Source organism: Tinamus guttatus, unplaced genomic scaffold, assembly GCF_059628265.1.
Source record: "Tinamus guttatus ecotype Peru unplaced genomic scaffold, ASM5962826v1 Tinamus_guttatus_pri_ptg001272l, whole genome shotgun sequence".
Taxonomy (NCBI): domain Eukaryota; kingdom Metazoa; phylum Chordata; class Aves; order Tinamiformes; family Tinamidae; genus Tinamus; species Tinamus guttatus.
Genome location: NW_028289806.1, coordinates 305,523 through 317,645, shown reverse-complemented (window position 1 = coordinate 317,645; position 12,123 = coordinate 305,523). Strand labels below are relative to the sequence as shown.

Sequence of the window (12,123 nt, the reverse complement as noted above, 5' to 3'; positions counted from 1 at the left end):
GAAGGCATTAACTCTCCCTCGTAACTGCAAAGCTAGCTGATGTTGCGTACTGCAATGCTGGCACCATTCCCTAAAGCACAACATGATTTGATACAACCATTCAGCAGCATCGCACGTGCAGAACATGAAGGCGTCCTCATTTCACCAGAGGCTCCACACATTATGATACAGCCCTCGGGGTCAGACTCTGCTGGAGGACCAGGCTGGCATAGGTAACCTCATCCTGGGGCTGGGAGACAAAGCGCAAGGATTAGGGAATGCAGAAATACTACATTTCAGCATGAATTTCCCACCTGTAATTGTTTTAGACACCCCAAGCGGTCACAGCCTATCCTTGAGCATAGGACATCTAGTCAATGCCATGCTGGATCAGACAAATTGTCAGGTTAGATGAGGATCCTACAAAATACTAATATTAAGGGCTTCCAAAGAATCATTTTAATGAAGGAAAAAAAGCCAAAGTCTGCCCTTCTAAAAGAAATCCTCCCAGCCCTAATTAATGGTTTGGTGTAGCCCTGGAGCCTTGGAGTATGTGGGGAACGTGGCATTTGAGCCCCTGCACAGAGCAAGAACCGCTCTCCTTCCCTCTAGCCGCTTCCGCAGGCAGCGCCCAGGACTGCTACAAGCTCAGGCTGACGCGCGAGGTGCCAAAGTAGCATTTTCTGCTGCAAAGCGTAACCAGCCAAAAGACCTGCTGACTAACACTCAGGTGTGCAAGAGCAAGCCTCCTTTCTCACCTCCAAGTTAACATTTACCATTTTCCAAAAAAATGAAATAGCTGCATAAAGCATCAGAAACACGTGAACAGTTTGGACATTTACCTGGCTGTTTCCAGCAAGCGTCCCAGAGACCTTCTGAGGGGGAGTTTGCTCCTGGAAGTTTTCCTGAGGTCTCTTACGCACTAGGAAGGAGACACAGGAATGCTCATGTCAGTCTTTTACTTCGGAGAGTGCGCCACAAGAGAAGCATGAAGATGGCACGGCAGAGTGGCACTAGCCAAAGGTGTGTGGCTTGCTCACAGAATATGAGGTATGGATGTTGGGAGACAAGGAGCAATAGAGGAGATTCTGTGGATCACTGAGAGCCGGGTGGAGAAGGCAGCCAACTCACCCCCGTCAGCCCTTCTCTCTATCACTTCAGTCTGGTATTTATTGAAAAGCCAGTGAGTCTTCAGTCAACACAACGCTTCCCTGCAAGGGCCCTCATCTCAGGGCAAAACAGAACATCTGCTGCCTGTCCCAGCTTCTGACTAGGCTGTTCTAGCTATGGAGCAATTAGTACCCAGTGGGTTAGTCTGTCCTGGAAACAAGACAAATATGGACAAAAAGTCCCCCACGCCGGAGCCACGGTTAGTTCTTCTGTGAACTAAGGGTCTGTGAACAGACCCTTATGAATGTTGTCCTTCGAACCCATTTACTGGGGACAACGCGAAAAGTCACCGACAAGAACGACCATCAAATCTGTAATGATCTACTGAAGCAGCCACACCCCAGCGTACTGCTAAAGGCATAAACACCATGCCAGTTATTTTAAGAGAAACAAGAACTCTATCATAAATCCCCTCTGCCTTAAGATTCAGGAGGAGGAACAGAAACACAGCACCATGCATAAGATATGCAGCATAATCTCTTTCTTTGCCACCAAGTTTGAATAAACCATCGCCTTGCCTCTGATATTTCCTCTACTGTCTCACTTACTTTTTCTGATGAGGTAGACAACTGCAAAAAGCAGAACGCTTGACAGGATTCCACAGATATAGGCTAGCAACATGTAGATTATCTCAGGGCTGTTGACGCACAGAAAAGAGTGTCAGAATCACCATTTTTTAAAGAAATACTAAAGAAACTCTAATTTTCATATTCACCAAACATTGTGGAACATAATTCACCGTTTATCCCAATCCACGTAAGACAAGAAGGTGTTTATCTGTGTGAAGCCTCAGTGCAAACTAAGCATCTAGTGCACAGACCAGGACATTCCAAGCAACTCTTTAAAACCCTGAGACACAGAACACTGCCCCGAGAGGAGTCTGCCATCTCAAGGCAATCTCAAAGCCCACTTCTGTTTAAAGTCAGGAAATAAAGGTGTAACATTTACTGATCTATAAAGCACTGGACTTCCGCAGCTCGTGAGTCAGCAGTAGAGGTATAGACAGTGCTGTGCACAGTGACGGGAGCAGCAGGCACAGTGGGACGTGCAGTGACCGTAGTAGGGACAGGTGTTCGTGCAGCTAAAAATGAATAGAAGATATAGTTTCTTAAAATGAGTTAATTTATCCATTAATACTGCAAGTCACACACTCTACATAGCCAGAGGCATGTTCCTATTTGTGAATTATTGACATAAGATAGCAAGTAAATGTTAATACTTGCATAACAGCTTTCTATCAGAAAGATGAGAATGAACACACTAAACTGAAAAAAAAAATTCTTAGTATTGTTTGACAACAGCCTAGAAAGTCATGCAGCTATGCTGCAATATCCTAAATTCATAGATCTATTGTCACCCCCCAGCAGCCTTTTTTGAGCCAGGACAATGCCAACTTAGTAAAGAACACCAAATCTACACACGCTCCTTAACGAAGCAGATACCTGCATGTGATCGTGAGGAGGAAGATCCCATTCTCTCCAAACACTAATGGATATGAGAAGCTACAGAGGAAAAAAAGTTTACACACATAAATACACAAAATGGATAAAATAGCACATGCTACAACAAGCTTGCTTCTCTCTAAGTTTTAGAACAGAGCAAAACAAACACCCTCATGTGATCAATGGACTTTCTAGTTTTTATCAACGTTTTTGTATCTTAGCCCTCCTTCTCCCCTCACTTCCCTACTTTACAAGCTATGTGCAAGCCACACAGAAGTTTGCACAAAGCCCACTGAAGTAAACCTGGCAACGAGAATCCTAGTTCCGTAAGTCTAGTTCTTGCGTGTGTACAGGCACATCCACTGCACTTTGGTGAACATGCTGCTGTATCTCAAAAGGAGGGAATACATTAAATGTCCAACTATTATTCTGTCCAACTATTATATCCGACTGTGCTTCTGTGATAGGGAACTCTTAGGTTTACTGTAAAGTTACCCCTATACTCCTCATCTTAAGCCTTTCAAACAGCACATTGCAAACAAAGTGTGCCTAGCAACACCTCAAAATTACACACCTTCTTCTCGCTGTTGCAATCAGCATTTTCCCCTGAATATCACTTGCTAAGTGTTGCTGCCCGCATCCAGAAAGTGAACTTTTTAGAACCTGAGTTGCCGGAGGCAAGTATAAAGCATACTCTTGTAGTAATAAAAGTAATAGCAATGAATGACAAAACCTTTATCTTACCTTGGACCATAAAGGTTGCAGCTCATACAACAGTAGAAAATTTTTGAAGAACAAAAACCGCTTGCTTCGTGAAAAGCACCCCTGGCAAACTAGGCAGAGCTCAAATATCATTCAAACATTGGGTTATACAGATGCGGAAGTTCTGCAACTTCAGTTTCCTTTTTTTTTTTTTTTTAAAGAGGAAATATGAAAACCTCTCTATTTGCAGGAACTGTTGCAAGTTTTTTTTTTTTTTTAAAAAAACACTCAACATCAACTTAATACCTTACCTTTGAAGGTTGTCTTATTTACGAACTGGAAAATACCCTTTTTGTTGAACTTGTGTATTAAAAAAGTAGTAGTTTACCAACTCCACTAAAACCAGGTATTCTTTTAATGTAAGAGCAATCTATCTAAGAAAGCATCCAAGTGTGCACTGTTTTGCTTAAGTCATAAAAAAAAAATACTAAATAAATCACTTTGAAATGTGCAGAAGATGAGATTGCACATACTTAAATGCCTTGCTCTACAGGAACATGCATTTGACGTGTAGCACCATCCTTGAGGGAAAAATAAGTTTTCCAAATAAATTACTTAGTCAGCCCTACAAGTATTATCGTACTTGTCATTAATACTCATTTCTTGCTATGTATGATAAGCAAGCTTTTCCAGAAAAAATCCTCAGGAGCAAGTTCATTCATTTCATTGTTTTAACTTTTCTACTGGTGACTTTGACTTCAAATGATGCATTCTGCTGGATTTTGCTATATTTTGTGTCCGCAACATCCTCTTTTCCACAGAAAAGGAAGATGATATTTTCCTGACTTGATGTTCTGTTACAGAAGATTTTTGTTTGTTTGAAAAAGCATCTTGATCATCTCTGTATCTTGGATAGCTCACTAAGTGAATGGGAGCATTAGCACTCACTTTTTAAAAACAAAACAAACACACATTAACAATGGTTGTAGGTGTAGGCCATAATCACAGATAACTAAAAACAGTCACTCTTACAGCTGCACAGTGAAAACGATGTTTTCATGACCAAAACAGGAACCATACAGCACTGCAGGTGCAATGCTCAAGTAATCCCCTACTTTTTTCTCTCACTACAGTAGTTTTCTTTGGAGACCAAGCTACCACAAGCACAAAAAGGAAACCAGTGTTACAACTGCAAGTCAAGGTAATAGACTTCTTTAATTATTAGAATCATACAGTTTCCAACAATAAGCCATAGAAAACAAGTCTATGGAACCAGATGTTACGTGGTTACGCTGTCACGTGAGCGCTCTTCGATAACGCTTTCAGGTCTACGATGCACTTTGCAATACTCTCCTTTTGCTGCAAAAGAAAAGAAGACAATACACTTGGCAAAAGATACTTAAACAAGGAAAACATCCACTCTAATGAACTTCAGATTTTCTCTTTGGACTCATTAAATGCAACAGAGATTAAAAGGGATATTATTATATTTCATGAAGACAGAGATTCAAATCCAGACAGCGGCTTATATTAAAGCATTAACAATTAGTGCTGGGAACACGTGTTTTCTTTTTCTCAGGTTTGTTCTTTAGAAGAAGGAAGTCTACGGTCTACCTGTATATCCTAAACTGCTGAAATCTTGCACAGAGAATTTTACAAGCAACTCCCTTCACCTATGAACTATAAATCTTATTCAAGCTTAGCACTATAGCGGAGGAACAAACAATGTGAATGCTTCTAGCTGTCACCAGCAGCATAAGCACTTGGTAAACATTTACTGGACACGTTAGCTGCTACTCAGCAGCAGAAAAACATCTCAGCTCAAACTGGAAGTCACCAAGAGTGCCAGAAACACCGGAAAGCAAGTATTTTTATAGAGTAAAATGTAAAAAACAAATGAAATACCTGCTGAGGTGTGATGCTCTGAACAACATTTTTCTCCACCCACTGAATCATGTGATCTTGTTCCTTCTGACGTTTCAAATGCTGCATAGCCACTTGATAGTCCAACCTCTTCTTTACTTCGTTGTACACGGTCAGCAGCCTTTCTCGGTAGTTGGCTTCTAGCAACATTGCAATATTATTCTACACGCAAAGGATGACACCAACTGGTTAACATTTGGCAAAATAAAAAACAGCAGAACACAGGTCTGTAACAGAAAACTCTGCACTGGGCAGTAAAGCAGACAAGTCTGCAACATACACCCTGCAAATGTTTTGTTACTTGTTATCGACCCAGTAGAATTATTATAATGAGGAGAACTATAAAAACCAGCAGTAGGGCTAGAGATACCTACCCGCTTGGCATCAAAGAGGTAACTACGGCCCTCAACCCTCCACTGTTCTTTCTTCTCCTCTTCAATTGCAGTCTCAAGACTTTTAATTGCATCGTTCTTCACAGCTAAAGCTGAAGCAACTTTCTCCTGGAAAACAGATATATATTTTATAAATACATGCATACACAATATACACATACATCTAAATATAACGGAGATAAATAACGTATATTGTATGTAGTGAATATATGTAATATAACAGATGCTTCAGAATGAATGTAAGATGCAAGGCAAACAAGCAAGCTGCAACCGATTCTCAAAATCCTCCATTACAGTTTGAGAACTGTTTGTGCAAACTGAATTGCATCAGGTTTGAGATCAAGAATTGGCAAGACAGAAAATATATGGTTTGTAATTGATTTTACTTTTAAAATTATTTCAGTAAGTACTTGTGTTAACATAAACTCTTTTTATTTTCTAAGATTTACATAACAACATTGACATAGAGTCTATAAAATGCCTTTCTTAACCACCGTTCCGAAGACATCAAGCACAGATTTTGACCTCAGTATTTTCTAATGCTTTGGTAGCTTACTTAAGAGTTGCCAGTACAAAGTTGACATTTCTGTTCTTACCTCATTAAGTTTGTCAGCAAAAGCTGCTACAACAGGCCCATATTTTTTAACACCATAAATCAAGATTGACAATATGCAGGCACCTGCAACAGTCTCATGGTTAATTACGTAGATTTCTTTAGAAAGTAAGTAAAGCAGGAGACCAGTTCCCAGCATATAAGGTCCTAAAAGAAGAAATGAAACAGCATTAGTGGCATGTGGTGCAAACACTTATTCAAGTCAAACAACTAAAAACGAGGTAGCTTCCAACATCCAACAGGAAAGTCTCATTTACTGCAACCAAGACACGAACTCATCAGCAATGAGAACACATCATTGAGATGGAGAGGCAAATTACACCTTCAACGGGATTTACAGCTTCTGCTCAGTCACCAACAAGCAAAACTCTCTCCTTATGGAGTTTCAGGTCAGCAAGCAAATAAATCCTTTTCTTTCAAGCCCACACTACACTTTTAACCTTTCTTTAAGGCACACGAAAGAGTAAAATCAAAAGGTTCTAAGTGCCTCAAGAAATAATTTATCCCCTAGAATAAAGCATTTAACAAACGAACTGCTCCTCCTATCACACCAAATTAAGCATCTTGCTTTCTACACAGCCAGGGTGCTCCCCAAAGAAAAGTCAGCCTTTGCTCTAATATTCTGTCTAGTTAGCAGCTACTGTGGACAGTACTACTTGAATTTAAGCAGAAAACAAAGCAAACAAAGAACACGCAAATAAATATATATATTAACCTGTGACTCCTGTTTTAGGGTAAAGAAACTGGAAGAACTCCTCAGGGATCAAACCAAAGCGCACTTGTCCTGGTTTCTCAGGCAGAGGTGGGAGAGGAGCCGAGCACTGCTGACTTGCATGAAAGGTTCTTTTAGCATGCAATATTCTACAAATAATGGGAAAGAATCCATCAAATTTGTTGCAAAGAAGGAAAAAAAGAAAAAGCACCCACCTTCGGTGCTGCTCAAGGGTGTTTTCCAGGACAACCAGCGGCAGGGAGCCCTGGGGAGGGGGTAGATAACCTCCCGGGGTGCCTCCCAGCACCGCTATCCTGGGATTTTCCCTGGAATACAGCGCTACGCTGGCAGCGCCGCGGTTTGGGAACGCGGAGGGCGGGAGGCGCAGCGCGGCCGCGGCCTCCCCGGGAAGGTCAGGCCGTGGCCGCGGGGAAAGGGCCCCGCGGCGCCGCCACAGGGCCCCGCCGCGGCCCCGCGTACTCACCCGGCCGTGACGGGAGGCGGCAGGTTCTTCAGCGCGGCCGGGGCTGCGGGGCGAGAGGGGCAGAGCGCGCGTCAGCACGGAGCCCAGCACGGAGCCCCCCTCCGCTCCCACCCACGCCCCCGCTCTCCCGCCCGGGGCACCGGGGCCGCCTCCCGGGGCACCGGGGCCGCCGCTCTCACCGGCGCGGAGGACGAGGCGGGAGAGCATCACGGCGGCAGCAGCGCCCTGCGCGTCCCGGTCACCCCGGCCGCCCGCACCAAGATGGCGCCCCCTCGGCTCTCGCGAGATCGCGCACGGCACCGCCCGCCGCGGGGCGGGATCTCGCGAGAGCCGGCGCGGCGCGGGAGCACGTGGGGCGCCGCGGCCGGCCCGGGGTCCCGCGCGCCGCCATGGAGGAGCCGCCGCCGCCGCCCGCCGCGGCCGAGGGGCCCGAGCGGCCCGAGCGCGAGCCCGACGGCGGCGCCGGCGCGGCGCCCGGCTGGAGCATCCCGCCCAACGCGCCCGCCTGCATGGAGCAGCACCTGGAGCGCGCGCACTACCGCGCAGGTAGCGGGCCGCGGCCCTGGGGGCGCCGCGGGGATGCGGCGGGGCGGGGGGCGCGGCGGCCCGGCCTCACGGGCGCCCTGTCCCCCCGCAGACGGGGCGCTGCTCCTCGGCGCCTCCGCGCTCAGCGGCCGCTGCTGGTCCGGCTCTCTGTGGGTCTTCGGCGACCCCCGGCGCGCCCCCAGCGAGGGCTTCTGCACGGCGGGCGTGCAGACCGAGGCGGGCGTCGCGGACCTGTGCTGGGTGGCCGACAAGGGCATCCTGGTGGCCTCCGACTCCGGTAAGCATCGCAGCACCCCGCTCCCGGGCGGGGGCTGGAGCCCGCTGCCGGGATAGGGACTGGGGACCCGGTTCCTGAGGGATGAGGAGGGTTTTGATCCCTTTCCTGAGGATGGACTTGGGGACCCTGTTACTAGGGATGAGGAGGGTTCTGACCCCTTTCCTGGGGGTTATGGGCTTGGGGACCCGGTTCCTGGGGGATGAGGAGGGTTCTCATCCCTTTCCTGGGGGTTATGGGCTTGGGGACCCCGTTCCTGGGAGCTGGGGGCTGGTCGCATTGCTGTGGTTGGCGGTCCGGGCCCTGGCCTTGGAGAGGGGGCCGTGCTCCCCATGCCTGAGCACTGCAGAGCTCTGCGGCCGCAGCGAGCTGCTCCCGGCACCGAGGGGGCTGCAGAGGTGCCCGGGGCAGCCGTGTCCAGCCATGGTCCCGGTGCCCCTTCCCCGCGGCCTCCCGGGCGAGGGGGATGGGACGTGGGCCCTGCCCGCGGCTCTCGCTCCTCCCGGGCTCGGCCTCACCCGCTCTTTTCCAGGTGCTGTGGAGCTCTGGGAGCTGGATGAGAAGGAAACGCTCATCGTGAATAAATTCTGTAAATACGAGCACGATGACATTGTGATGGCAGTGAGCGTGCTTGCTAACAGCACCCACGCTGTCAGTGGCGGCAGAGACTTCTGGTGAGTGCTTCTTGCTCTGCCCTTCCTGCTGCCAGGGCTTTCCCTGCGGCTGTTTCTGACACGTCGCCTTTCTCCGCAGCGTGAAGGTGTGGGAGCTCCCCGAGGAGGCCGTGCTGCACTCCTACCGAGGTGAGCCCTGCCCTGGCACGCGCAGCGCTCCGTCCTGCCGCATCCCTGCATGCTGCCTGTGGGCCAGGCACTGCGGTTTAACACGGCGTGCCTGGGAAGCTTCCAGCACAGCTGCATGTTTGCTGGTGCTCCCTACAAATGTATTCTATAGAATTTGGCTTGTCTTGCATCTCCCTGTGCATTCCACAGGATTTCTCAGCTGAAGTTTTTCTTGGAGCTCTGTGTAACCACATGATTTTCTATTGCACGCTTGAGAAGAGCTCACTGGAGATACAGGATGACATCTCGGGAGAGCTGTGCTCTCTGGTCACAGCAGAGGTGGAGGAAGCGGAGGCTTCAGCCATGCCTTGCTCTTCTGCTCTCCTTCCCTCCCTCCTCTAACTGATGTCTCATCTGTCAGGGCTTTTTGAAGCTTAGGCACCGTCACAGGGCCCTGACTGCAGTGGCTGTAGCTGGATTTGACAGCTCATCAGTTTGGTAGGAAATAGCTGAATACCAGCGGGTAGGAGTTACCCTGCGTGCGGGTAGGAGCTGCTCTTGCTCCGGCTGCGAGGCCTCAGGAGTGGCTGGGCGCCCTGTCCCTGTTCTGTGGTTGAGCGTTGGGAATGTGCGGGAAGGTTGGATACAGCCTTGCAGACTCTTTCTCCTTTGGTGCTTTTGCAGCTCACACTGCTTCAGTGACATGTGTGGCTTCCTGTCCTGGTAAGGACACTGTGTTCCTGTCCTGTGGCGAGGTAAAGCTAATTGTGTCTTAAATCTATCTGCTACTATAAGATTTGAGTTTAAATTTTATAGTTACATACACTTAATTGCTAAGCTCTTATGTTGTGTCCATGTGTGTTATAGTCAGAGTATGCTGATCAGTTTACCAAGCTGATCTGTAGAGATTTATATTAAATTGTGGGATTTTATAGCTCTGTCTGTCCTAGGGACAGACAGCTAACTTACCATCAATGGCAGCATTATTTTAAATATGAAGAAAAGGGGGTGCAGGGTTGATTGTGGGTCTAAGGTGGTAGGACAGTTCATCTGAAAGTTTATGCTTACCTCTGCTGCAAAGAAATCATAAAACCCATTTTATTCACTTTGGATTTGTAGGACAACAGAACTTTGCTCTGGGACACCAGATGCCCCAAACCAGCTACTCGAATTGGTACGTTCCTCTGTGCAGTCACTGCTCGTGGGGGAGTTTATGGGGAAAGGAATGCATTGTTTTATGCCTGGCTTCATTTATGCTCAACTTCAGCCTAATGGTTTGACTACTCAGGAAGGAAAAAAATATATATTAAAAGCTTTAAAAAAAAATCTTAATTTCACAGAAGTAAAAATATGCTTTTAAATGCGTGTCTTGGCGTAGTGCTAATTGAGACATTGTGGGAAGATGTCTGCACTGACCACCCTCTGTGCACTCATGCCTGTTTGTTTGCTTACAGTTTGCAGTGCCTGTAGTTACCTCCCTACCTCAGTGATGTGGCATCCACAAAACAGTGACATTTTTGCTTTGGGTAAGAAGCAATCTCATGGTCTGGCTAGCACCAGACGAATCTCTTTCACATGGCAGCTTTGCTAATAAATAACCTCATTCCTTCTTACTCCCTAAGGTGATGAAAATGGGACAGTTGCACTAGTAGACACAAAGATGCCTGATTCTGCCCTCAGTGCTGCTGTGCATTCCCGAAGTATCACAGGCTTTGCTTTTTCTGCACACAGGTACTGTTCAAGATGCTGCTGTAAAGTGTACAACTATATGTGCTCGGAGGTCCTTAGGATAAAAAAGGGGGAGAGCTAGTTGGGCCTTTCTGTAGAGGAGGAGCATAATTTCACTGTAACCTGAGTTGGATTCACTAAGACTTCAAGTTTTGCCTAAAACACTTTCCATATATTTGATTGCTCTAATACTGGTCTCATCTCTGTTCCCTAGTTCACCCTTCCTGGCTTCAATCAGTGAAGACTGTTCAGTAGCTGTTCTGGACTCAAACCTTTCAGAGGTGTAAGTACTAGACAAGCATCATCTACTGCAGCTTACTGACTTCTAATTAACTCTTTATCTACATACTGAAAGAAAAACACCTTTTAAGTTTGGGAGCATCAGCCATGGCATTTTGAAAGATAGGAATTGCTATAAGCTCATAAACACTCCTAGACAGTGCTATGTCTAACGGAAGATTCCTTTTTTCCAGGTTCAGAAACCGTTCTCATCAAGACTTTGTAAAAGGCTTATCATGGTCTCCCTCAGACAACACCTTGCTCACTACAGTTGGATGGGATCACCAGGTTTTACATCACAACGTACCACTTCCAACTGCTGAAGCTTCTGGGATCAACTGTGTAAAAGAATAGTTTTATAAACTCATTGGTCCCAATTCCTTCCTGGTGTTACTTTGATTCTGCTGCAGTCAAAGGTGTTTGTGAGCCAGAAGGGGTATAGTCTGTTGTCCACCTTCATGCTTGTGGCCAAGAAGGTTCCTGTAGTAGTTAGTTAGGCACAAGGTCATTACAGAACAGGCTTTACCTTCTCCTTAGCAGGGACTTCACCTGTGATAAAACTTCAGTGTGTTGCACAGAAAATATTGACTTCAAGCACAGAGGAGGCTTGGAGACAGGCAATTAGGTATAATAAAAGTTGATTCTTCCCGCTATTCTTCAAGAAGTAATAGAAACAAATTACTTGGTAAGATGAAAAAAATCCTCCTGCCATAGTTAGCTGAATGTGAAGCCCTTACCTGCACAGAGATTTTTGCCAGCGAGACAGCATAATTTGTTACCAAGAACAGCATGAATTCCTCCTTCCAGCTGTGGAAGGGGACCTGCTGCTCCCCTCACCGCAGCGGGCAGGGAGAGGGTTCCTCTGGGCTCCCTGCTGGGGGGGATCCCACGGGGAGCCCCGGGCTCTGCTCTGCTGCTGCATCCTTAAAGACAGGAGGAATCCCGAGCCCTGTCCCATAGGGATCCAGGATGCGGCCCCGCTCTGAAGCGCCTTTGTGTTTCAGCGTCCGGGCACTGAAACACGAGGAGCTGGAGCGAGGCCAGCACGAGGGGCTGTGCGGGAGAACACACAGCCCAGGGAGGGAGCAGCTGCTGTC

General features: G+C 47.2%; 2 protein-coding genes and 1 long non-coding RNA gene across 3 annotated transcripts; 1 reads left to right on the top strand and 2 right to left on the bottom strand.

Moving 5' to 3' along the window:
* Positions 1-91: 91 nt before the first annotated feature.
* On the bottom strand, positions 92-2,165 carry LOC148590538 (uncharacterized). The gene is made up of 4 exons (XR_015914292.1): positions 2,098-2,165; positions 1,698-1,786; positions 822-901; positions 92-223 (listed from the first exon to the last, which is right to left on the bottom strand). It is a non-coding gene; the product is annotated as an uncharacterized LOC148590538 (long non-coding RNA).
* Positions 2,166-4,500: 2,335 nt separating this feature from the next.
* Positions 4,501-7,663, bottom strand: ATP5PB (ATP synthase peripheral stalk-membrane subunit b). The gene is made up of 7 exons (XM_088538910.1): positions 7,597-7,663; positions 7,418-7,460; positions 6,937-7,082; positions 6,205-6,368; positions 5,591-5,716; positions 5,199-5,378; positions 4,501-4,652 (listed from the first exon to the last, which is right to left on the bottom strand). Exons 1-7 carry the CDS (start codon positions 7,622-7,624, stop codon positions 4,581-4,583), a joined length of 759 nt encoding a protein of 252 aa, XP_088395036.1. The 5' UTR covers positions 7,625-7,663; the 3' UTR covers positions 4,501-4,580.
* A 143-nt stretch (positions 7,664-7,806) lies between these two features.
* WDR77 (WD repeat domain 77) lies at positions 7,807-11,588 on the top strand. Its single transcript, XM_088538933.1, has 10 exons — positions 7,807-7,963; positions 8,055-8,240; positions 8,770-8,911; positions 8,991-9,040; positions 9,704-9,774; positions 10,139-10,193; positions 10,474-10,545; positions 10,642-10,750; positions 10,962-11,030; positions 11,221-11,588. Exons 1-10 carry the CDS (start codon positions 7,807-7,809, stop codon positions 11,378-11,380), a joined length of 1,071 nt encoding a protein of 356 aa, XP_088395059.1. The 3' UTR covers positions 11,381-11,588.
* Positions 11,589-12,123: the final 535 nt, after the last annotated feature.

Excerpts from the sequence above, each read along its gene's own strand:
- WDR77 (XM_088538933.1), top strand. The coding sequence starts at position 7,807 with ATGGAGGAGCCGCCGCCGCCGCCCGCCGCGGCCGAGGGGCCCGAGCGG. Across the intron at positions 8,241-8,769 it reads CCTGGTGGCCTCCGACTCCG|GTGCTGTGGAGCTCTGGGAG; the intron begins GTAAGCATCGCA and ends GCTCTTTTCCAG. Across the intron at positions 10,751-10,961 it reads TTTGCTTTTTCTGCACACAG|TTCACCCTTCCTGGCTTCAA; the intron begins GTACTGTTCAAG and ends TCTGTTCCCTAG.
- ATP5PB (XM_088538910.1), bottom strand. The coding sequence starts at position 7,624 with ATGCTCTCCCGCCTCGTCCTCCGCGCCG. Across the intron at positions 7,461-7,596 it reads CCGCCTCGTCCTCCGCGCCG|CCCCGGCCGCGCTGAAGAAC; the intron begins GTGAGAGCGGCG and ends CTCGCCCCGCAG. Across the intron at positions 7,083-7,417 it reads CCGCCTCCCGTCACGGCCGG|AATATTGCATGCTAAAAGAA; the intron begins GTGAGTACGCGG and ends CATTATTTGTAG.